Consider the following 23,446-nt stretch of genomic DNA (forward strand, 5'->3'; position numbering starts at 1 on the left):
AACTACCTGTTCAGCCATCAGCCGCCAAAACCTGCATCTGCAGTCCAGCTGACATTTCAACCCTGGCCCCCAAATACTCGAGTCCATTAGTGTCGATTTCAGCACCAGCATAATAAGCGATAATTCGATTGATCACCTCAGGGGATAAAGTCGACTCCAGTTTGAAGTCATGGGTCTCGGCACGAGCCGCACCCGATTCGTCTCTATCCTGACTCAGCTACTGTACTTTGCAGCGCGGCAAAGCTGAAAGCAGTATCCTCATCGCAATGGAAGATCCCAATCTTTTGGTTGTGCTAACGGCAGCTGTGGCTTGACGATCCGGTTGCTAGCGGGGAGGGATTATCCTTAGAAAGCGGGCGACGAACCGAGTCGTTGGGAAGACAGATGACCTGCGCCCTCCATAACCCTAATTACGTTACTTTTCTTTTCTTTTTCATGTGAATGTTGATAGGCGATATGCTCAAGGCGGTGAGAAGAGTGGCTTCGTAGGCGAAATGAAGATGCCACGATACGAGAGATGTCCTTGAAGAGAACGGATAGAGTTTGAGTGATGTCGTCCGCTCGAATATGAGGGGTCAAAGAGGCTGGATTGCCACGAAATGAATCAATTCACTACATTGCAATTGGACGCAGTCAAGACACTGCTCCCTCAAACTCTCCCTGCTTGACTCGCCCAAAAGTCTCAGCCTCACAACATCACCGCCGATCTGCAGCCACTCACGACCACCAATTGGTTGATGCGCAACCCTTTAATCGATGTGTCACTTACCAGCCAGCGCAGAACGTCACTTGGCACGCAGATCTTGTTACCCAATGTTCCAAGAAAAGCAGCGCATAGCAAAGCAAAGCCACAAGCACGACTCGGACTACAGACAGTACTGTGCAGCACACGAGAGCACGGTTCTTAACGGCTGACGGCAGTGAAGACGCCTCTTTCGGTCTGGAATCTGCCGGGGCGCGGGGAAAGGTTGGAACTACCTTGGAGATTAGGGGCGAAAAGAGGCACTCTTAAGGTTCTCCCCATTGGCTGATGCTACAGTAGACGGTACTTGTTCGCACTCAGACATTGCTGATCGAGTTACGTCAATGATACATTATTGAGCCGACGTGCATGAAGAGGCTTCACTTAGCATCTCAACAACTCCCAATCATTAGCCCACCGCTACATATCGCCCTGCATGTGCCCTCGGCCAAGTCTTTGCTTTTCTCACCTCTAGTCTATGATGTCCTTCTGCTAATTTTTCCTTCTCCCTCTTATGCATCTCCAATTCCTCAAACCATGGAAAACATCACCCGAGATATCAAGGCCAAATGATTTCCCATCTGATATGCCATGTTAACCCTCCTCTCTCCCCACTACAAGGCCCAGGAGGTTACAAGAGGTGACCTTGTCATCGCCTCGACGGCGTTCGGCTTCACGCTTGGTTTTGGATGGTTGACTGTCTTCAAGGCCATCAGGCAGACCTGGCAGGTGTATCAGCGCCATGGCCGGCGGGTGTTTCGAAATGCGTATATTATAATGGTCTGGGGGGAGTTGACGGTCTGTACGATTTTTATGGTTATTTGTATCTTGCATTTACTGGACGTTATACCCCCAAGGTGAGTTGTCCCATATTGGCCGATGAGAATGTTCACTGACACCAACTACAGCTTTGCATTTTATTTCACAATTCGTAAGTTGCCAGTCTCTTTAACATGAGTTTTACTGACCGCTTCTCAGTTACGACATGGGCTCTCCAGGTACGAATTTCAAGGTCATGCGCGCGAACCGCCAAAATTAACCCTCTCCCGATAGGTCCAATTCCTTCTCCAAATCATCGTCAACCGCTGCGGCATCCTCCTCACCAACAAAAAGAAAGCCTACCGCCTCAAAGTCCTCATCGGCACACTTATAACGGCCGTTAATATTTCCGTCTACTGCATATGGATTCCGGCGCGATTGCAAGTATCAGAACGATATATCCACATCAACGAATGGTGGGACCGATGCGAAAAAGTCATCTATCTCATTGTCGACGGCTGTCTGAATTTCTACTTCATCCACATCGTTCGCAAAAATCTTATCATTCACGGCCTCACGAAGTACAAGAGGTTGACGCATTTTAATATGTTTATCATTGGGTTTTCCTTGAGCATGGATGTCCTTATTATTGCCATGATGAGTTTACGAAATACCTTTGTGTATGCCCTTGACCCTAAGTCCCCGACTTACTTTTGAGCATGCTAACTGTTCACAGATACATGCAGTTTCATCCACTAGCATACACTGTAAAATTACACATCGAGATGTCAATGGCGGATCTCATAGGCAAGATCGCCCGCGACAAGCATTGCGGCATCATAGCCGACGGCACATTCTCGAGTAGGCTTAGCAACGGGACATATCATCTAGAAGATATCCAAGGTTTAGACAGCCAAACGAGACTGGAAGAACGAGGCGACAGAGGAAGTGTTTCGAAGCCTAGACGCATGTTCCGTTCTTATTCGCGGCGGACTGGAGAATATGACAGAGACGACTATCCAGAACCGTGTTGATAACGATATCCAACTAGCCAAAGTATACGAATACATCAAACATAAATTCTATAAAATACTCATATTTTTGCAAACAGAACTCAATGAGGATAAAGTAAACCTTTTGCATTCATCGTTGTCCAACTATCCTAATGAGTAAAAGCTTTGAATTTGCAACTCTCAACCTAATAAGTCTCGATAGAGTCAATATCCAACTCCTCATTCCTTCGTCTAATAAGCAGCTTAGCCTGGAGATCAGGCAAATAAGCCATTCCAAAACCTGACGGATTAGGAACTACACCATCCGCCAGCTTCCAATCATACTTCAAAAGCATATGGCACAACGCGATCTTGATCTCATTCGCCGCAAAGAACCGCCCAGGGCACGCATGATTGCCATGACCAAAGCCCAGGTGGTCGAAGCTAGTGCTAACAAGATGAGGGTGCTTGTCCTGCTCAGATGCCTCCCGCATTCGCAGGAAACGATAGCCGTCAAATTTTGCAGCTTCTTCATAGTAATCGCCGTTCCACATGTGAGTCGTATCACAGACAATCTTTTCTCCTTTCTTGATCACATCGCCATTTGGAAGAGTGATGTCTGCCATAGCCTGCCTTCGGAAGGAGCCTTGAAAAGTGGTTAGATGCAAGATGTAGATTGCAGAATACTTGTTGAGCTACTTACCGAGTGACACTGGTCGCAATCTCTGAGACTCTTTGATGACACTATCCATGAGCTTCAGATTATACAGGGCTGTCTTCTTGAGTCCCTCTGCAGTCAACACGTTTGTGATCTCTTCGCGAAGGGGCTGGAATAAATCAGGATGCTGGGCAATGTTGAAAAGTGTTTCCATAAGCAAATCGGACGTTGTGTGGATAGCGACGAGTGATAGTGAGATTTGTAGGAGTGCTGGGTTACGTGTAGAGCCTTCTTTCTTGTACCATTCAATCGAATCGTCGAAAGGCGAGGGCTTTCCCTGTGCTTCAGCCTCTGCTGAGATAACACTGCGACGCTCAAGATGGGGCTTTAGGCATTGGATTGCTTCGTTGAGTTTCTTGCGCAGCGTCCAGCATGATGGGAGGAACCAATGCACAAAGGGTCGTGACCATCGAGGATACGTCCGTAGAATGTCACCCGTCCTGAAGGACTCAACGGTATAGTCACCGCTGGCTCTGACCCATTCGTCGTCGCGGCAGAGGGACTCACCCATGAATACTCGTGATGACATACGCGATACGATACGGACGATATCATTTTGAGGGTGCATCTCATGCCATTCTACAACGCGTGGCAAGATTAATCTGTATTCGGCCCTGAAAGTCTTTGTGGAGGCTACTTACCAGTGGATTCTGTAAGAACTTGACGAAAGGCCAGAGATGCCTCTTCAGAGAGTGGTGCCGTGAGCTTGGCTGAGCGAAAGGAGTCAGTATTTCATAGGCCAAGGACGAACAGGAAACTAACTTAAAGCTTTGGTCAGGTACTTGGTAACAACTTTCGAAAGGTTTGGGTCAGAAAGAAAAGGATCAAATCCGGGAACATATGCGTGAGAGTCCTGCTGAAAATCAGTCACTGCGATCAGCGAGCCACTATGAAAAATGAAACGTACATCTTGAGCAGGAATCTCAAAGTCTAGCTGCTTATGGCTCTTCAGCGCATCGAGAAACTTGGGTGGAATCACGACCACTTTCCCCCAGTCCGTGTAGGCTCTATATGGCTGGTCTTTGTGTAAAGCTCTGGCGTTCGTGAGAATATTCTTGCTGTCGACAATAAAGTCCTGAGTCACACGGTTGCTGGTAAGCTCGAGTGACTTTTTTGGATTCAAGACCGGGAACTTTGTAACATGGCCGAGTAAAGAATATCGTATGATGAAGAGAGTGAACAATGTGACGCCGCAAAAGATGGCGTACTGGGGATTGCCCAGATGGAGATCAAGATAGGACGGCATGAGAGAGGATTGTTGAACTCTTGGACTATCCTGTCCTGTCTTGAGCTTGATGAACAGACATTTCTCTCATGATGCATAGAATTTATACTTCGAGATCCGATATACGATCGACAGAACTGAATCTGTAGTGGCATAGATGATCTGCAGCTAGTGCCGCCCAAAAGCCCGAAGCTCATATGACGGGGACCTTCATGGGCCCGACCCCGAGCATGTTCTCAGCTACGGACGCATCTCAAGTGGATATTTCGTAAAAGACTTGGCGAAATTACTCTGTGAAACAGACTCGCTCCGTTTGAATGACTCGCTTCAGTGGGTGATGTAACGGTATCGACACGCGTGCATGCAGTGCAGTGGAGAGGCGAGCATCTTGATCAGGACAGGTTATGTGAACGGGCATGGCCGTTGTGGACCCGTCGTATTCGCATGGCGACGATCGGCCAGTCTACGAGCAGTTTACGAATAATCGATGTTGATGAGACACGATGGCTCATGGCGCCTTGCTTTGCAAATAGTCCTGTCTTGGTTGGCTGCATGAGAGTTGTCTCAAGTTGGGTTACAGTCTACAACTGAACGTCAATATCTGCAGGTTCTGCGGACTTCATGTACAACCCGAGCCATTCACAAACGCAGTTCTATCATTCTATGGATAACCGTTCGGGTTCTGAGACTGAAGAAGTCCGAGGTGTTGATGCCAGTCTCCTGACGCTTCGTGTTGTCAAGGTCCACCCAGTGACATGAAGCTTACGATATAGCTAAGCGAGAAATATTGAGATAATGGGAGAAGAGCCGAACTACGCCAAGACCGGCAGTTGACTCAAAATTATCACAGGTTATCCACAGTAGTAGCAAAACGATTCGGCCAGTTGATTTTTAAGAACGGCTAATCTACCCTCTGATACTACTTATAGCCGGTGACTTTATATTGGACGAGGAAAATAGACACCGGCTTCTGTGGCTTTGCATGAAAAAAAGGAAACGAGCTCTCAAATACCCCGTTCTGCAGTCCTGTGAACCCTGCCGAGTTGGAACCTCATCACACCTCCATATTTATCATTAGGTTCCCAGTTCCTACCTCAACCGTTTCTTTATTTCTACCCCAAGTTAAGACTTTCCGAAAAACCTGGCACTGAAGATTTCCCACGGATTGCCAAAGTTTGTTGATGAATATTTTTCTCATGATGAGTCTCAGGACCTTGTTCTCATGGGATCCTTGGATCCCCTGCAGCGGATAGAACATCTATTAGCACAGTTCTTGCAAGAGTGATCTAACATACCACAGCTCATGACTCATTAGCTTGGCTTCTCGTTCTTGAAGACCACACAACTACGGCAGTGACCGCATAAAGAGACTGTAGTTGGACTTAGTAGGTAGGCTGCATAGACTTGAACTGTGGATACTCACCCCACAAATGTAGTAAGGAACGCCTCCTACGAGAAACGGCAGGTCTTCATTGATACTCCATTGATAGATCGGATATAAAACACCAATCCCGAGCAATGTTCCGGCGCTCTCAACCGATGCCAGGGTCATCATGACAGTTCCTGCATCGGAGCTGCTGAAGCCACATGACCCAAAGGCAAGCAGGCTCAGATCAGTTGCAACGCCGAGAGTATTTATCACAAGGGCTTGGACTTGGTCTTAGAAAGTGACATCTTCAGCTTTTGGGTACGGCATACCTGCTATGATGGAACGTAGAGAACCTGATAGACCTATCATGAAAGCACCAATCGAGATAAACAAAACGCTGATTCGGGCGGAGTGGAGGTTAATACTGTTAGGATATGAGACCCCCGGTGCAGTGTGCAGAACGATGCCCGGTAGGATGATGCCAAAGATGACAACACTCATGACAGTACGGAGAAGCCACAAGCCCTCAGCCTACATATGCAATCGCGGTAAGTAGTCTTTCGTATGAAATAGACATAAGTACTTCGTATACATACCTCGGAAGGACTAACATTGTCTCTGTGCTGAATGTAGGTTTTGAAAAGTGGCCGAGTTGATTTGCAAATAGCCATGAGGAAAAACACTTGTGGCAGAAATATGAGACTCGAAGTTCTGAGGAGAGACTTCTTGCCAAAGCATCTAGAAAGGTACTCTGTAGCCGATATGCTGAGTCTTTTAAGCTCAGCGTCGGTTTGGTGGTTAGGCAGCAAGGAAGTGGACTCATCATGACTAGAATTATTGCTCTCACAAGCCGTGGACTTCAGTGAATCAACAATCCCAAAGCCTATGAGACAAAAGCTTCCGGATAGTATCCCGGGCAAGAAGTGACTGTAATCAGCGAGGATAGAGGCAAAGAATGGACCGAAAGATTGGGCCACGACTGAAACAGCTCCTGTGCAGTAGTAACTTGCGAACCTGAGAAACAGTCAGTATAAAATCATGGCCATAGGGATGTGAGGGATGAGGGAGCAGACCGGTAATGAGGGGGGGCCTGATCATGGAGTATGGCGAGTATGAGAAATGCCGAGGCATGAGATCCTCCTCCGATACATCTTACTAGAGGGCTTACGATGGCAACCAAGATAGGCCATTGCTGCTCGTTACATACTATTACTATTATTAGTTTTGAGTTGGTGGGAATTGCCTGCTTGGTAACCGCATACAGCTCAACAATGTGACGAGACTGGCGACAAGGATACTCGTGGCGTTAAGATTCATGGCATGATGCTTAGACCTGGTGTTGAGAAAATAGCCAATCACAAATTGGCCTATAATATCTGTGCTTTATGTCAGTAATCAAGCCACATTTAGCTGGAAATATCGCTCGCTAAGCATGAAGCGCCAACTTACCGGATACACCTTTGAGTACAAGAGCCGCAGTGCCTAGATTCCAACGACCTGACTGGGTGTGAGCGTCATCGGCGAGAGCGGGGAGAAGACTGTCAGTGATGGAGTCGCCCAAGGTCATGAGACCCAAGAAGACCAATGCCAAGCAGGCGTCAGACCACATCATTTTTGCAGCAGAAAGCTAGCGAGACGTGGAATTGACTGATCGCGAGGCATTCTTGTATATTCGCCGGGCGAGAGCGCTAAGACGCCGGCATTGGACCGGATCAAAGGGGGGAAGAGAGATCTTGAAGGGGAAGCTTATTGGACAAACGAGTCGGAAATATGAGACAATTCTTGCTTTCCGATGGTTCCCAATTCGCCAAATAAGGACAAAGACAACGGCTGCAATGGTTGTCACACCATTGAGTCCTACCAACCTGCCTTGTTCTACCACGTATGTACGTATGTACAATTATGTATTTACGCCCGCATGGCAAATTGGCTGCATCCTGCAAAGAAGGGGAGATCAAATCAGGCTGCGCTAGTCGAATATGCCCAATAATCCTGTCACAAATTTCCGTAGCTGATGGCCTCAATCACGCAGCTTCAAAGAAAGCGGAAAGATGGTCGGAAAAGACAAGAATACTTATATTCCTTTAATACTTTCCGACACTAAGAAAATACAACTCAAGGAGGGCGAAGAGGATGAAGATGGATGGTGATATAATGAGAGTCGAGAAGCCCTCCCTTGCTGCTGTAATTTGCAAAAAAAAAAAAAAAAAAAGAAAAGAATTTAAATCATTTCTGAATCACTAACGAGACTACACGTACCCAGCCAGCCAGAGTACCGTACTGTTACCTGATCTATCACAAAAAATGAGTAAGACAGCGGAATGCGTCAATCAAAAGGTCAGCAGCACGCGCCCGTTTGTGTAGCCAGTCGTGCTGACCATCACTGCAGCCTTATTCGGAGAGCTCCAAGGAAAGGATCACAGACGTCGCGTTACACGGCTTGAAGTCACTCTCGGAGCAAGATACTCCAATCTCGATGTGGCTCCGACATCTCGATGATCCATACCCTTACAGCAGACGTGCAAACGCAAATGACGGCATGCCAAAGGTGAAGCTATGACAGGCTTTGTCTCACCACCCACCAACTGTCAGCTGAGGTGCTGAGGCCACCTCATGCGAGGAAGGACAAGACACGGCAGAGATTTTTGGCAAAGCAATTGCGTTGGGCTTGAGTTTATGGCAAAAAGTTACCCAGGTTACCGAGTGAATATACGTTATACAGTATATATGTAAGTGCGAACAGCAAATTCTGCCTTGCCCCTGAGCTAAGATCGGTTACCCGCAGATCCGCCCGAAAGTGTCGCAGCTTTACAGGGAACTTATGCGCAGGGGCGTAGGGCGTTTTGTTTGATGACAACGTATCATAGAGAGTGGCAAAGGTTGGCGGATGTAGGAAAAAACAAAGCGCAGCAATTTTGACTTTTCAGCACTGGCAATGAATATTCGTATATAGTTTGATAGTGGAGACATTTACAAACTAATTTTGGGATATGGTCTAACCCAAAATTAATCGCTTGGTGTAGTGGTAGTTCAAGCTCTCAACATCATCCCTTCGGAACTCATTTGGGGAGTCCAGTTCCCTCCTGTAGTCTGTTATCAGATTAGCACGTATCATTTCAAGTCCCAGGGGCAATTTACTCACTGGACTGGTGATTCTGTAGGTCTTTCTGTATGCCCTCAATCAGTGATCGAGCATGTAAACTCTTACCCAGGAGTCCTTGATTTGAAGATTTGGTCCAGTCTATGGCAAACGGCGCATGCCCATTCGTCACAATACGGAAGTATGTAGTCAACGTATCTGCGATATGCTTGTTCTGGCCGTAGTAATCACACGGGTCCCTTCTCAAAGGCCAACGAGTTCCCCCTTCGCGGTTCTTCTCGTACTCCCAGGCGTGCATGTTCCATGAGTCTTTCTCGAGACTGTGTAAGAGTATGAAAGTTGTTAAGAATATGGCGCACCAGTACGTGCTTCGGTCGCCGCGAAGGATCATGTCTTGAAGTTGTTCAAGGATCACTCGCTCTACTTCATCCATTCGGATCTCAAAGGCCTTGTCAAGTTGTTGGTTGACAAGTCGCGGGAGTAGTGTCTTTCCGAACCAACATCCAGGGATATTCAGTGGACGCATTCCTATATCCGAAGCACCTTTCACTATCGTCCATGGATACTTGAAAAACACAGCTTGCATAGCCCAGAAGCGTAACGCAAGCCGTACCAAGCTGATCTACATTTTGAGTTAGTATAGGCTATCCACTCCAGATTCCCTGAAGCAGTGTTACTCTCAACTTAGTTACGTACCCCTTCTATACTTGGTGACTCTTGAAGTCCTGCACATTGTGTCGTAGCAAACATAAGGATATGACTTGCCAGTCTATTCCTGTCCATTGCCTGTCTTCCCTCATCCAGTGCTAGATCGAATGCGAGACTATCGCAATAAGCATCGATCTTCTCCGGTCTCAAAGTACCATCCTCAAGAGAAAATGCCGTACTTTCAGCCCGCGGAGTAATCATGCCAGCTTCAGTCCCGCGGAAAAGAACGTGAGTGAGAGCCCCGTGGCTGAAAGGAACGTATGGCTTTAACCTCACTTGCGTGGTTGGTGGAAACCCGTTTGATATTTCAATGGTTACTGTCTTATAGCTTTTTACCGGGAACCATTTATCGACGTTATCAAGTAAAGATTGAATCCGTGTTTGGTACAAGCCTACAATATCTTAGCACTAAGCCTTCTTGTGAACTTGATGACTGACTATGAAGGAGAGTTCGCGAGCCTTTGAAATCTGCGGGAATGCAAAGCTCGCGATACACGGTCGACATATCACAAGACTCGCAGGCCTTGGCGTCCCCAGAGCACTTTGACACTTGTGAGCTCTGTCCTTTATTTCAAAGATTTCTGACTCACTCTTTTTTTCTGAATCTTGCAACGAGCGCAACTGGGCCGCACGCTCGGCCTCCCAAGCCTAGATCGCTTACTAGGTAGTTCTATCCCATGGCTTTTCATCAAGCGACCAGCCTGGCTCATGGAACGCTTAGACGAAGGTCTGGGGCTTGTCCGGGGCCGAGAACCGTCATGCCGCGCTGGAGGAATCGTGAGTCTTTGTCCCACATGTTTGGACGCTGCAGCATACTGTCTAGAGGACGGGCTGACTGTGATATTGCGTGTGCTATCCGTCACAGAAGATTCAACGGAATTTCCATCGGGCCACGGCTCTTGGAAGGATGGACTGTTAGTAGGGAGAGTAATCGTTGCAGAGGAGGGACTTGGAATGGGCGCCTGCCATTGTGAAAAGGGACCATCATCATAAATGGCATTTCCTAAGTCTGGAACTTGCAGAGCCTGACCACTTTCGAAACCAGAAGGCTGTTCATTCTGGAAGAACGCATCCAAGTCTGTCATCAAAGGGACATCGTGGTTCATAAAGCCGGCATTTTCAGAAAAGAAGAGCGAAGCTTCAGCGGCAGAAACAAAATTCTGGCAAATCATTAGTTCTATATTAACTAGGTCTAAGTGATACCTACATTGGACGTGTACAAGTCTTGGGTCCCCTGCGCTATCAAGCTGCCTGTAAGTCCGTCAAGCTTGGACCTTGCGAGACTCTGAATGGCTTCCCAGGCTAGGCTCTTGTCAATACCAGCGCCTCCATGTTTTGTTACAATCGATGCAACAGCTTCTTCAACGGCACTGCCCAATTCAGCAGCAAAGTGGATATGGTCTCGGCGGGAATCGTCATTCGTGTAGCCAAATGGTTCAGTTCCATCGCATACGTCACTCGCAGTGCGAGTATCCCCACCGGGACCGGAGATTATACTAGAGTTAGGTGAATAGTGATGTGACATGGCTAATCGATGGCAAGTGTGAATGAGAAAGTTGTGTGACGGTTAGACCAAGTCTAAGAAACTGCCTGTAAATGCTTCACACATGTCCGATGGTTGGTAGCACTCACGGCAGTCGTAGACTCCCCAGTGGTTTCTTGTAACATTTCTTTTTTCCATGTGATGCTCCTTAATTGATTGACCCCCGAGAGAGAATGGAGGCGTGACGGTGTCAGGTTGGACGACCTACGGAGGCTGCTCACTTGCAGAACATAATCGAAACGGAGTGCATCCTCCGTTTGGTTGAGATTGACGACATGTATGTCTCAAGACGGCTTATTGCATGAGATATGGCTTTTGCACATTGAACACGTTAGGCAGCTGCAAGAAGCTAGAATAAGCAATATGTTATCTTGGTGTGTTACACAACCAAGGATGAATCATATCACCTTTCTAAAGTGTCAGACCGCTTTTGAGGACCAGAGAAGGCCTGGAAAACAGGAGGCTCCTGTCTTATATCTGTTTTATTTAAGGTTTGAGCTCATCAATGCTAAAACGTCCAAGCAACGGGACTAAATCATGTAGAAAATGACAGGCATCTAGACTCCAAACAATAATGATGCCGGCGTGCATATCCTGTCCGCTCCGAAACGAGGCTGTGCAAAGCCACTCAGCAAACGCTGACGCGGGCACATTTTTTGAAGCCGGTGTGCAGGGGAACGCTGCATGGATCAGCCTGGAATCAGGATAAATGGCTTGCCCATCACTCCATCAGTATATTTGTACATATATCCGCTAGCCTGAGTACCTCATCCTAAGTGAAGAAAAATACGTAGACAATTTTAGTGTATATTTTCGGGCCTTTAGGCCAGTTTATTCTGGTTCTTTGATTCAATATCGGAAGCTTTCGTACCCCCGAGGATAAGATACATGCACCATGCACAAATTGATCTCAGAGCCCCATGACCCGAAGTAAAGCGGTCAAGTCACATCCATCTCTGGCCACTTTCCCGGTCCCGTATATAATACATTCTTTAACTTGAGGCTCCGCATGGAGCTTGATGTCATAGAAGTCTTGGGTAGGGTAGGCCTTAAGTAAGGCATCGGATATAACTGATGGATATGAGTGGCCGAGTTACAACATATAACCTGCAAATTATTGATAAATGGTGGGGTCATTCAATGAGTTGGATGGGCAAGTTCAGATGTACGTGAGATACAATGGATGCAATGAAGTTCAGGCTGAGAGGCTCATAGGATGAGGCCATAAAATATGATGTGTCGAGGCCCTCGTTCTAACGCTATCGGAAAGTCTCGACATTAGCTAAACCGAATCAACTGCCAACCTCAGGGTTCCCAATAGTTCCAACGTTTTCTATTTGCACAATAGCTTATCAACATGTGGCATATTGACGTATTCAACAGCTTGTCTACACTGGGCGAGTCCAACAAACTTCTCAGTGAACGTTTGGCCAAGCTTGGAGACAGAGCTGACCTGGCAGAATTGAGGTGAGGCCCTCCAGTTGATGTTTGACAGACCTTTCTTCTCATGATCAAAACAGAGACATCTTTCAGCAGTTTGAAGTTACTGACACGGTTGGCCTCGCTCTTCTTCACAAACACTTCTCCATTGAAGAAGGTGAACGTGTCGTGGAATTCGGCCACGTCTCAACCCCTTGGCCTGTTCCTCCAGATGGTAGAATGGCCGGAGGCTACCTAGTTCCACGGTCCTGGCGCTTCTGGGATGATATGCTGGAGCCATACGAGTTTGGCTTCAATCATCCTGGCCAAGAGGAGTACAAGGACGTCCCCTTGCCCTCTGGGTTTGTGGAACGGCTTCGTGCCTTTTTGGATGAGACAAATCTCTTGGATGTCTTGGGCATCTGTATCATTGGTGAAGATGAAATCGTCGGCCGCATCGAGAAGAATCGAGGTCGTGTCAACTTCACTGTACCTGCCTCTAGGCCTGAGGACCTTAGCGTTGACCTCACCCCGACCCATAGTCCGTCTGTCTGGTCGTTCGATTGCAAGAGTGGTCTGAATGATTCCACAATCAAACTTGCGCGGGCTTGTTGGGTCTGTCCAAAGCATGTATAACTGTGCTTTGAGAAGTATGAGTGTAGGTAGTTCAGGTAGTCAGAACATATCCATGTGAATTCGCTATGATCCTCAATTCATTGAATAGGTGTTTGATGTTCATACAGAAGTGTCTTGACATTTGTGACCCTTCGCGCTATACATCCACTTTCCCCCTCACTATATCAGAATCTCGATGCAAGCCATACAAGGAGTCCAAGTACGAGGGAGTACGATAGCTGATGCCATGTTAGCTCGCCACGACGGGTTTACATGCTGACACTGTGTAACTTACTGCTGAAACCAAGAAAGGAAGCCCAATATTGTAGTTGATGCCCAAAGAATAGGCAGCTCCCATGATGGGCATGCCAATGAGGCTACCAATCGTCCCTGTCATCGAGATACCCGCGAATAACCGCCCCGAAAAGGCATTCTGCACATTTGAGGCAAGGAAAGATCGCAATGTGACGGTCATGCTTGATCCAAGAACCGATAGTGCAAATCCAAAAGCAACTGTCGGAAGGTTTGGTGCGGCTGCGACAATGAGAGTGCCCAATGTACAGCAAAAAGCACCAGATGCAGAAAGTGTAATATCTCTGTTTGCACTTGGCCAACTCTTGTCTATCCAAGAAGTTGCAAGTGGCAAGATAACGAAGTATAGAAGGGACGACATGATTGCGCGTAGTGAGAACAGAAGCCCGGCCTGTGACAAAGTCAATTAAAAGCATCGTTGTTGAGTGAGCGAGCATACCCGGGCCATGGTCTCTCCAAAACGTAAAGATACCCAAGGGATCAAATAGTTCGTGGAGTCCCTTGCTACCTGGAAGAAAAAGAAGCAGATAAAACATGTACTGAATATGACGGCTCGCGACGGGAGCAGGTCTCCAGCAGTGCGCTCTAAATCAGTCTCTTCGCGATTCGAAGCGCTGTCGACACTGAGAAGTGACCCAGTTTCATCTTGTGATGACTCAACACCCTCCATGTTGCTCACTGTAGTCTCACGAAGATGGCTCGCAGGAAAGAACATCAAAGAGAAGACCACGAGTGCGAGAGCAAACGGAATCCCTAGATGAATGGTCATCGTCATTGTGCCAATAAGCGGCCCGAGGAGGTCCGCGATCCCTGATATCGCCTCCATGATCGAGAATGCCGCTGTTCTACGACGGCCACGTCAGTTCTGGGGTTGAGAATGATGAGGTTGGAGCATGCCTCTGTTCTGGCTTGACACTGTCGCTAACGGCAGCAAAAACAAGTGTGCCAGTCACCCATAGTCCTCCTCCTAAGAGAACGAATACTGGTGAGAGATAGAAGCTCCAGAGTGGAAGGTTTTGCTGCGATCCTATCAAGATGAGTAGACCAACTTCAAGTGCGATGAGGGATGTCATACCTACTATTGCTATGCATCCCCAGTAAAAGATAGTACTGGTGGCATTCAGCAAAAAGGCAAGCCGAAGGCCGCCTTTATCCCCAAGGAGGCCCATGGGGACTTGCATCATCGTCGCTTTGCACCGTCAGCTTTTGTCTTGGAGCGCTGTTCTGATCTTGCATACCAGCCAATGTCGACAGCGTTGATAGCACAGTTATCACGAATGCGAAATGCACTTGTACCTCCTTGCTCCTGCAAAACTCATCTGCTGGCTCTCCATTAAGAAGTTGTCTGCCTTTCTCAAAATGGTACCGACAAACGGCTGTCTCTAGAAGCATTGGCGAAGGGGCAGCAAGGATCGCACAACCGAGCTCCACGAGAAATAACAGGAGCGTGCAGAGCCAGAAGTTTATGGGATACTGTTGAAAGCCACTGGCATAGCCTGTCGCCGACATTGGTAGCGTACGTCTATGGCCATCATATCTGCTTTTTATAGGCATTTTGTGATGATGCAACCTTGTCCTGGCCTGTTTGGTACTGAATGTTCGTTTTTCGCGGTGAAGGTGATGGCGACAATCTTGTCGTAGGGCTGTGAGGGCAGGCCACCCTTTAAAACCTCTTACCTGCATGATAAGAGGAGTCACATCTATTGTAGGAAGCTGGCGAATCACACCGGAGTAGCAATCTGAAACATGTGCATGTGCATGTGCATTCAGGCTGTAGCAGACATGGATCCGTCGTCATCCAGGTTGTAAGCAAAATATAGGATTGCACATTAGGCTCTATAATTGGCTGGATGCCCTGTGACGTACGCAGTGCCTCCGTTGCTGCAGGACAGGAAAAGGTCTTCAATATCCCGTCTACTTTTGGCGGCCAGAAAGAGGTAGTTCCCTGCTATCGGAAATGACATGACTGTATGAAACTTTGTAGGACGTGTCAACAGATGCTTGTTTTAAACATTTTGTCACCTGAACTAGGTAGGTTTATAGTATCTCTAGAGAACCTAAGACTAGATTATTCTAGCTCTCTAATTTAAAGTGAAGGGTTTTATTCCCAACCTGCATAACTGCTACAGCCATGATGGCAAACCGAGCACCAAGAGTAGGTGCTAACACAATAGCAAGAGGATGTGTTATTTGCTGTTGAGACTTGTGACTGAGAGCTTAAATCAGCAGGGAGAACTTAAGTCCGCAATCTTCAATCTGTACTGGCAAGCAAGTCCACACGCCGAAACCCATTACTGTCTTGGATGGAGGATGTGATGGCGAGCAATCTGCTACTATCCACATACTGAAACCTACTACTCTAAAGCTCTCTAAAGATACTCTAAACTTACCTACCTAATCTTCACTTAACTTAGGTAAGGGAAGGAGAGATTTAGTCGCAAACGAATGATAGAATGGTGTCATGACGCTGTTATATTGATATTTATAAAGATGTATGGAACACCTTTACCGCTTGGATAAATATATATCCGGTGACCAACAGCACCACCCCGAAGACTGCCACAACCCCAGCCCAACCCGTGTTTAATGTCATATCCCCTCCCCACGTCTCAGGACTCCCGCTGTCAGGGGCGGTCGAGGCCGATGATTCTTGCCTGCCGACGGCGGTCCCCGGGGGTGCTCCCCCTGAGCTACTAAACGAAGCCGGGCAGTTAGCATCTCGTTCGTTGGATCAAAGGGTAAATGTGACCTTGTTGAAGGAATAGTTGGACTTACGGAGGGGTCGGCACCTGCTGGGGAGCCGCCGCGGCATTGGCGGCCTGACCCTGACCGGCGGGAGGAGACGTATCTTTGGGGAGGGGGGAATTTGACGGGGGGTTGGGGTGGGCAGCTTCGGGGTCGGGCTGTTGGCCCCGGAAAGAGAATTTGAATTCGTATAGTAGACTAGGTATATAAGTTAGCACAGTGAATCAGAGTGGTGAGGAGGCTGTGAAACAGAGCTGGGTAGAGTTCAAGGTAGACATACAATTTGTTCATGATGATGTTTCTGAAGAAGAGAAAAGGAAAAAGAAGAGGCAGAACGGCGAGTTCGAGTTTAAGTATATTGGTGTCTATCAAAAGAGCAAGTGCGTCCTTTCCAATTCATGCAGCTCGACAGGTTTATTCATAGCAGGTCGAGCATATCGCCTTCCTCAGTTCCCTCCTGCTCCCTTTCCTTTTCCATTCCTTGGGGGCTAGGTTCTTTCCGAGGCCACGGCCATAAGCCTTCCAAAGGAGTGTCGTCCAAGATGTAATTTGCGTTGACGTGAGGTCTATCTATCATAAAATAGTATGCCCAGCACTGCGGCGTCTTAGAAACATCCGATGCATCACAGTGAAACACTTTATCTGCTGAAAGATGCTCCACGCGGAAGTTAGTTGCAATAGGGCCACTGAACGTAGTAACCACTAAATTCCCTTTCCAATTGGGGCCGGTAAGAGTAAAATGACGGTCATGGTAGTAGGTCTTGTGCTCCTGCTCGTGGGGACGTAGGGCTAAGCAACTCTCCTCCACGATGACGTTCTTTTGAGACACGTACAGCCCTTCCCTCATTAAGCCGACGATATCTGACGTGTAAAGTATGAGGTGGGCTTGCCAGCCGATGGTCAGGTTCACCTGCGGGGTTGCCCTCTTTAACAGGTCGGGGTCAGATCCAAACTTGAGATGAACCTTCCATGACCTAGGTGCTGCAACATCTTGGTAGGAAGGAGGGGGAGCATTAGGGTGCGCGGGAGGGAAATTTCGGTGTATGAAGTCGAAAATGCCCATGTTGTTCTGCTATCGGTTCAAGATTTGTGAAATCGGTGGTCAGGATTAAGTGAAAGGGAGTCTCTGGTGATAAAAAGAGAAGAGATTTATGTAGTAGAAAGAAGACTACTTCATGCTCTTATATAGATGCTCGGGCGCAGGCAACCTTCAGCATAGAGTTTGTCGAAAGTACTTGCATGGCACTGTGATTTGCAGTTGAGAAAACTTATATCTCACACAGAACTTGGTATGGTGCGTTCTCTCCGACATACTTTCTTTGGTCAAGATGGCTAACCTACCCTCAGAGAGCGAGAAAGTACCATACCTTGATACAAGATGTTAAAATAAATTTAGCAAAGAGTCTCCTAAGCTTAGGCTGAATTTACCTTAATGTTCTTGTCGCTTATGGTCAAGATCTTAAGTTTTCTTTCCTCTCTTGGCCTCTGTACGTGCTAGCCGTGGACGTTCATTGATGCAACGAACAACATGGTTTTTCTATTGAGCCATAAAGTGAGTTCTATCTGCAAAGTTTCGGGATTAGGCTCTTGGCTGAAACTCATTCTCGGAAGTTTATCTTGATATGCAACTGTCCATTGGTTAGGTCAAAACACTAAATAAACTTCCCCGCCGAACTCCTGTAACTAGATATCAGCCTAATCGTGCATTTGTTCGTGCATTTATACTCAATGAAATGTTCCATATTTACCATTTACTATCTTGTCTCTCTAAAAACCTCAATACCTTACAAAATCGGACCTGAAAGATGCCCTCTCTCATCAAGACAAGTTTTCTTATCCTGTCAGATACTCATGGATTACGCTTCGAGGAGGATAGGAAACCCCTCGCACCGGTCGACCTTGTCATTCATTGCGGTGATCTCACGGAAGATTCTAAGCTGGAAGGCTTCCGAGAAGCAATTCAACTTCTCAAGGAAATCGATGCCCCCACCAAGATTGTTATTGCAGGAAATCATGACTTCTCTCTTGACGACGGAGTTTTCAGAAATAAGATTGCAGAAGCAAGCAGAGTAGCACAAGAGGACCTCGAGAAAAGCATCAAAGATGAGTACGTAGACAACGGCGAGGTTAAGAGCCTGCTCATGGAAGCAGGCCATGGTATCATATTCCTCGACGAAGGAACGCATGAGATTCGTCTCCAGAATGGCGCCTTCATGAATATTTATGCCAGTCCATATACTCCTACAACATCCGGAAGCACGGATTGGGGCTTTCAGTACAATGGGGCCCATGAATTTGCTATTCCAAGAGGGATCGACCTTGTGGTGACACATGGCCCACCGCATGGCATAATGGATATGACGCCAGAAAGGCAACGAATCGGTTGCCCTCAACTATTCTCTGCTATTGCAAAAGCGCAGCCCCGAATTCACTGTTTCGGTCATGTCCACAGCAGTTGGGGTGCGAAGATCGTTTCTTGGCGACCCCAGATATCAGAAAATCCATCCCATTTCAGCGATATCGACAATGCAAAGTCGCGGGTTGTCGAGAGTCTGCCACGCTTGCAGGGGACGAAATGGGAGTCTCCGGAAGACAGTAAAGCTCGACAGGACAGGTTGGAGCGATACGATTCTCAAAGATGTTGTGTCGCCAGTTACTGCCAGGGCGATGAGGAGCAACTGGCTCTCGGGGAGACCTTGTTCATCAATGCGGCACTTATGGGAAGCAAGGGACTCACGCAGTATCCGTGGCTTGTAGAAATTGAGCTTGAGCGTCATCTAAGCGATGGGAATTCTACACATATCAACTCAACTCAAGGTTCTATTATAATGCCGGAAGTTGATTAAAAGACTCAGAAGCAAAAGGTCAGCGTGGCTTTCGATTAAGGCGGAGAAAGAGAGAAAACAAAACCTGATTGGAATGATCATTCCAAGACATGAATATTGTAGAAGAAACTCAAAATTAAAATACGTCTGAACTATCGGGCCAAATCATAACACATTCTAAATCACTAAATTATATTCTTTATCGTGAGTTTCTTTGGTCCACGTTGTTCCAATCAGAATAGAGTATAGATAATTAGGGGTCTTTCAGTATAGTCAATATCAGTATATCGGCTATGGACAAATTTCTACTGTGAAAGGAAGAAAGCAATGGGTTTAGTGGGTTATAGCATAACTAGAGGGAGGTCTCCTATGGCTATGACTTGTGAACATGCTCAGGCTCAGCAACGTCCCTTATCACCCATGAATCTTCCGGTGTCTGAAGCGCCACAGAAGTCGAGGCCAGGAGAATAGTTCATATAGCCACAACCAATCGTATCAAACCCGATGGAAGATGGTACCAAAGTTCCTGGTACATACCAGCCACATCGATCGGTGATACGCTCAAGAAGACCGGCATAATTAGTGGCAGTCATCGGATACTGACCGTCGGTACAGCAGAATGCAACCTATTCCAGTGTAAGTAAATAGTTGGGAAAAGACGTGTCCCCGTCCTACTTGAGTACGAATGCATCCAAGGACGGGTATCAGAAATAACTCACCACATCACCCCAAATGGAATACCAAGCTTGGGTAACCTCACCCACGCCGCCGTCGGAGTCACGAAACTGTGCTTTAAGCATGTCGACTGCTGTATCGCAATTTCCATGGTTCATGGAAAGACTAAAATATGCAGCCAATAGGTTATCCATGAACTCGACTGAGACGAAGATGTCAATGTTTGTACATACCCGCATCCACAGTACATCTCCGGTTGACTTCGGTCCCATCCACCCTCATCTTTCCATTGACGAGCTTCCAGCTCAGATGAAGGTGCTTTCGGAGTCACGGTGGTAGAGTGGTCAACTGTGAGTCCTTCATAGACTTCAAGACCTTGGTCGTTGACATGGACACTGTATACACCATTGGGCAATTGCTCTGGCATCGTGAATCCCGTGCAAGCAGCAACATACTGCAGAAGAAGGATGGTGGTTGTAGCCTTCATGATGAACAGATATTTTGAGGTATAGGAGGTTTTAGTGAAGGAATAGTCTGAGACTGAAAGAGGTGAGTGACAGGAATTCAATGTCCATGACTGACAAACTGAAGCCTTTTATATTTCTCGTTGTCGTCCTTGAAAAATAGCATTCAGGAGGCACAGTGATAGGGCTACCAAAGTGAGGTTAGAGCTATACAGTTGTGCCTCATGACTCCCATCTCATCTGGGACAAAAAGACAAAAGATCTCGGTAGATTCCAACCTTGCCATCTCAATGCGTAGAGTGCCATGCCGTGTTATCCGCCTCGTGTGAAGGGCCAATCATACAAAATATCCATGTGATGGGATTGGCTGAAATGAACCCGCATTAGCCACTAGCCAGCTCAAGGGTCAAAAGGTCCTTCACGATGCGGCTGAAAGCTCTTCATACAGCATCTAGATATCTAATCTAAACGCGTACGCAGCGGCCGCCGTTCAGCTATTCAATATCCATCCATGTAATTGCAGATCTATAGTCACTCAAGCCCAGTCGGTGTAATACTAGTTTGCGGCAGAGATTCTGTCGCGTCACAAAAATGCCTCGATGATGGAGTCAAAAAGTCTAGAATGTTCACGTTCCTGAGATTGATGCTAATTGCGGTCGAATCTCGTCACTAAATACTGACTGGAATCAAGTCTGATCAATGTCACATGGGGCTGGCCTGGGGTGCGAAAAGCGGAAGTGGCATTCTCTTCGGCATTATCGATCTTCAGACTATAATCTAATCAAGTCATTCCATCTGCGATAGTGATATGCTACCCTGAACCAGAAGCGTCTGATAGGATCTCACTCTTAATATCCAAATTTGTCACTAGTTATCCAGCTCCCATTCTGCTTCAGCCCAGGGCCTTCCATGCGACTCCTTTGCCAATTGAGACATTGACATCCAAGTCGATAGGTCCCCTGCTACCTGCACTATATCATTCTGATTACCTATCCCATCAGTAGAGTGGTGTATCTTGCCCTCACCCATCAAGAACCGTAGGTATCGCTCTGGCGTCGGCGATGGCTTCGCTAGGACATTAGCCTTATAGGTTTCAAGCGGTACACTCGTCACTTGGATACGGCCAGCCCCGCTCTCTTCCATAATCTCTGCTATCTCAGTCATAGACTTGCTGTCACCACTGAGGTGTACCTCAGGAGGTATGGTGCCGACTGGGTGGCTTGCGAGTATAGCGAGCGCCTTGCCAACGTCGTACATGCTTGTGTACGAGGTCTTCTGCGCGGTATCCCCAACGGCCTCGTATTTGCCATTTTTTGTATCGAAGCCAAACCACGGACCGATTGAGTCCTCGAGGAATAAGCCTGCATAGACGCGACATATGCTTATGTCGGAGATGAGCTCTGATGCAAGCTGGAAATGCGCCTTCTTAGCATCCCATTCTTCATGTGAAAAGTCGTGCACATAATGATCGACACCAAACTCGGATGGAAAATAGAGCTTGACGCTGGAACCAGGAATGCTGCGAAGAAGGGTCTCTTTGAAGTGATGACCACTGGGGCCTACACTGTATATAAGAAAGAGATGTCAGGCCTTGTCACAGTCAATCTGAGGTAAACGTACGTGTTTATCAGGATATCGACCCCAGCTAGTGCCTCTTGCAAGTTCTCCTCGGTATACAGACGCAATGATGCGCCGTTTTTTACAAGATTCTCGGCCTTGGGTGAACGGGAGCGTGCTAGGACTATGATGTCATGGAACCTATCGCGAAATGGCTGTTGGAGAAACCCCTCAGTAACTTTGGCACCGAGGTTACCAGTCGCACCGGCGATTGCTACAGTTGGAAGAGCAGACATTTTTAAAGATGAACGAATTGCATAAAGTAGTATGAAGTTCGATAAGTGAGATGCGAGTAGGTGGTTGGTTGGGGAACAAGATCTGACCTAAAGGTAATTTATACTCTCCATTAGGGTATGATGTAAGCTTACTTGATGCTTAAGTAGACTCCAATACAGCGATGAATTACATTTGACATAAAATCTTTATCTCTTAAATGCTCTGTGTCTCGATAATAAAGTTGACTATTATGCTAGAAATAGCTATTAATATGTCAATCTGATCATATCTTACCCATATAAGGAGGGCTATCTTGTTCTTGGTTAGGTGAAGTATGGATAGATCGATACCAGCTCAGTCCATGTTATAGGCAAACTATATGATTTCTACATCTTGTAGCAATGGAACCGCGAGGAAGTAAATGTATAAGTCGACATTCATCTTCTTTACCGCTTTAGCGGTAAGGGGAATGATGGCTGAACAAGCATAATATGAATGGAATGAAACGACAGAAGTTGCCCCCGAACCCCGTGTCACGTTCCTTTATTAGTCTTTATACATTCTGTCTTGTGGTCTTGTTGTATTGCGCCTTGTGAAGATGGCACGGTTAGTCTCGTGTTTTCTTGCTAAAGACAGGTTCTTCTCCTGCTACCCCCAACGCTGCAAGTGAACGTGACGTTAACAGGAAGGGCTTGTCTATTATGCTAGGCGACACGAAGGGGTCAGTGTCAAACTATAGGCGATTTCATGTTGATAAACGATATAGGATATCGTTACTGGGTAGTTCTCCTCAATGTGCATTCTTGGCCCATCTGTGCTGCGTCAGGCACAGATCATTTCACGTGTCAAGGATCAGACATCGCCGCGAAGAAAAGCTGGCTCAACATTTGCAATCACTGTATGATGCTGCCGCAGTGTCAAGTATAGCAGTCTCACAAATTGTAGCCGCGTATAGGAAGCTGCACGGAGCAGCTCCTCGCCACCCTCACGATCGCGCCCGATCTAAGGGAGCTATGAAGTGACCCTGATAAAGCAGATAGTGCTGATGATGGGAAGTCTTTTAAGGGATGAGTATGGAAATTAAACGTCGCCTTCTAATAACAAGCCGGATGCATCGGCAGATGGCGGATTCGAGCATATTCCAGCTATCATGCCGTCTTGATAGAGAGCGCGGCTCGCGGCTGAGCTCCTATACTGCTGACTGGGAGCTATGACCAGCAGTCCAGCATTACAACTACAATAGCACAGAGTGTTTTACGGTATCCAATCAACAGATGCAACGTCTACTTAGTTTGTAACGATGGTGTTACCCCTCAAGGGCCGAATCACTAAACCGCCAAGCCCATCCACGAGGCGTGACACGCGATAGTTCACGAGTCAGACAGGGATATCTCCGCAAGAG

At 47.1% G+C, this 23,446-nt stretch overlaps 12 protein-coding genes; 4 read left to right on the top strand and 8 right to left on the bottom strand.

Moving 5' to 3' along the window:
• Positions 1–1,333: 1,333 nt before the first annotated feature.
• On the top strand, positions 1,334–2,633 carry FFUJ_07748 (uncharacterized protein; the record flags this gene model as incomplete). XM_023578035.1 has 7 exons in its annotated part: positions 1,334–1,599; positions 1,651–1,673; positions 1,721–1,740; positions 1,796–2,181; positions 2,238–2,362; positions 2,415–2,557; positions 2,613–2,633. The coding sequence occupies 7 exons, from the start codon at positions 1,334–1,336 to the stop codon at positions 2,631–2,633; spliced, it is 984 nt and encodes a 327-aa protein (XP_023431001.1).
• A 66-nt stretch (positions 2,634–2,699) lies between these two features.
• Positions 2,700–4,457, bottom strand: FFUJ_07749 (probable cytochrome P450 monooxygenase (lovA); the record flags this gene model as incomplete). XM_023578036.1 has 5 exons in its annotated part: positions 2,700–3,139; positions 3,197–3,790; positions 3,853–3,921; positions 3,974–4,064; positions 4,119–4,457. 5 exons carry the CDS (start codon positions 4,455–4,457, stop codon positions 2,700–2,702), a joined length of 1,533 nt encoding a protein of 510 aa, XP_023431002.1.
• A 1,280-nt stretch (positions 4,458–5,737) lies between these two features.
• On the bottom strand, positions 5,738–7,372 carry FFUJ_07750 (uncharacterized protein; the record flags this gene model as incomplete). XM_023578037.1 has 7 exons in its annotated part: positions 5,738–5,806; positions 5,860–6,083; positions 6,135–6,336; positions 6,402–6,819; positions 6,879–7,011; positions 7,068–7,181; positions 7,255–7,372. 7 exons carry the CDS (start codon positions 7,370–7,372, stop codon positions 5,738–5,740), a joined length of 1,278 nt encoding a protein of 425 aa, XP_023431003.1.
• Positions 7,373–8,109: 737 nt separating this feature from the next.
• Positions 8,110–8,365, top strand: FFUJ_07751 (uncharacterized protein; the record flags this gene model as incomplete). XM_023578038.1 has 2 exons in its annotated part: positions 8,110–8,142; positions 8,195–8,365. 2 exons carry the CDS (start codon positions 8,110–8,112, stop codon positions 8,363–8,365), a joined length of 204 nt encoding a protein of 67 aa, XP_023431004.1.
• A 435-nt stretch (positions 8,366–8,800) lies between these two features.
• Positions 8,801–11,138, bottom strand: FFUJ_07752 (uncharacterized protein; the record flags this gene model as incomplete). XM_023578040.1 has 6 exons in its annotated part: positions 8,801–8,895; positions 8,948–9,527; positions 9,602–10,005; positions 10,052–10,154; positions 10,204–10,773; positions 10,821–11,138. The coding sequence occupies 6 exons, from the start codon at positions 11,136–11,138 to the stop codon at positions 8,801–8,803; spliced, it is 2,070 nt and encodes a 689-aa protein (XP_023431005.1).
• A 1,375-nt stretch (positions 11,139–12,513) lies between these two features.
• FFUJ_07753 (uncharacterized protein) lies at positions 12,514–13,211 on the top strand (the record flags this gene model as incomplete). XM_023578041.1 has 2 exons in its annotated part: positions 12,514–12,623; positions 12,677–13,211. The coding sequence occupies 2 exons, from the start codon at positions 12,514–12,516 to the stop codon at positions 13,209–13,211; spliced, it is 645 nt and encodes a 214-aa protein (XP_023431006.1).
• A 164-nt stretch (positions 13,212–13,375) lies between these two features.
• On the bottom strand, positions 13,376–14,277 carry FFUJ_07754 (uncharacterized protein; the record flags this gene model as incomplete). XM_023578042.1 has 3 exons in its annotated part: positions 13,376–13,429; positions 13,486–13,893; positions 13,942–14,277. The coding sequence occupies 3 exons, from the start codon at positions 14,275–14,277 to the stop codon at positions 13,376–13,378; spliced, it is 798 nt and encodes a 265-aa protein (XP_023431007.1).
• A 70-nt stretch (positions 14,278–14,347) lies between these two features.
• FFUJ_07755 (uncharacterized protein) lies at positions 14,348–15,011 on the bottom strand (the record flags this gene model as incomplete). XM_023578043.1 has 3 exons in its annotated part: positions 14,348–14,529; positions 14,578–14,691; positions 14,741–15,011. The coding sequence occupies 3 exons, from the start codon at positions 15,009–15,011 to the stop codon at positions 14,348–14,350; spliced, it is 567 nt and encodes a 188-aa protein (XP_023431008.1).
• A 1,654-nt stretch (positions 15,012–16,665) lies between these two features.
• FFUJ_07756 (uncharacterized protein) lies at positions 16,666–17,310 on the bottom strand (the record flags this gene model as incomplete). Its single annotated transcript, XM_023578044.1, has 1 exon — positions 16,666–17,310. One exon carries the CDS (start codon positions 17,308–17,310, stop codon positions 16,666–16,668), a length of 645 nt encoding a protein of 214 aa, XP_023431009.1.
• A 742-nt stretch (positions 17,311–18,052) lies between these two features.
• On the top strand, positions 18,053–19,093 carry FFUJ_07757 (uncharacterized protein; the record flags this gene model as incomplete). The annotated part of the gene is made up of 1 exon (XM_023578045.1): positions 18,053–19,093. The coding sequence occupies one exon, from the start codon at positions 18,053–18,055 to the stop codon at positions 19,091–19,093; it is 1,041 nt and encodes a 346-aa protein (XP_023431010.1).
• Positions 19,094–19,470: 377 nt separating this feature from the next.
• Positions 19,471–20,234, bottom strand: FFUJ_07758 (uncharacterized protein; the record flags this gene model as incomplete). XM_023578046.1 has 3 exons in its annotated part: positions 19,471–19,698; positions 19,792–19,949; positions 20,009–20,234. The coding sequence occupies 3 exons, from the start codon at positions 20,232–20,234 to the stop codon at positions 19,471–19,473; spliced, it is 612 nt and encodes a 203-aa protein (XP_023431011.1).
• An 844-nt stretch (positions 20,235–21,078) lies between these two features.
• FFUJ_07759 (related to isoflavone reductase family protein) lies at positions 21,079–22,064 on the bottom strand (the record flags this gene model as incomplete). XM_023578047.1 has 2 exons in its annotated part: positions 21,079–21,775; positions 21,832–22,064. The coding sequence occupies 2 exons, from the start codon at positions 22,062–22,064 to the stop codon at positions 21,079–21,081; spliced, it is 930 nt and encodes a 309-aa protein (XP_023431012.1).
• Positions 22,065–23,446: the final 1,382 nt, after the last annotated feature.

The sequence above is a fragment of the Fusarium fujikuroi genome, chromosome FFUJ_chr05, assembly GCF_900079805.1.
Source record: "Fusarium fujikuroi IMI 58289 draft genome, chromosome FFUJ_chr05".
NCBI classification, from domain to species: domain Eukaryota; kingdom Fungi; phylum Ascomycota; class Sordariomycetes; order Hypocreales; family Nectriaceae; genus Fusarium; species Fusarium fujikuroi.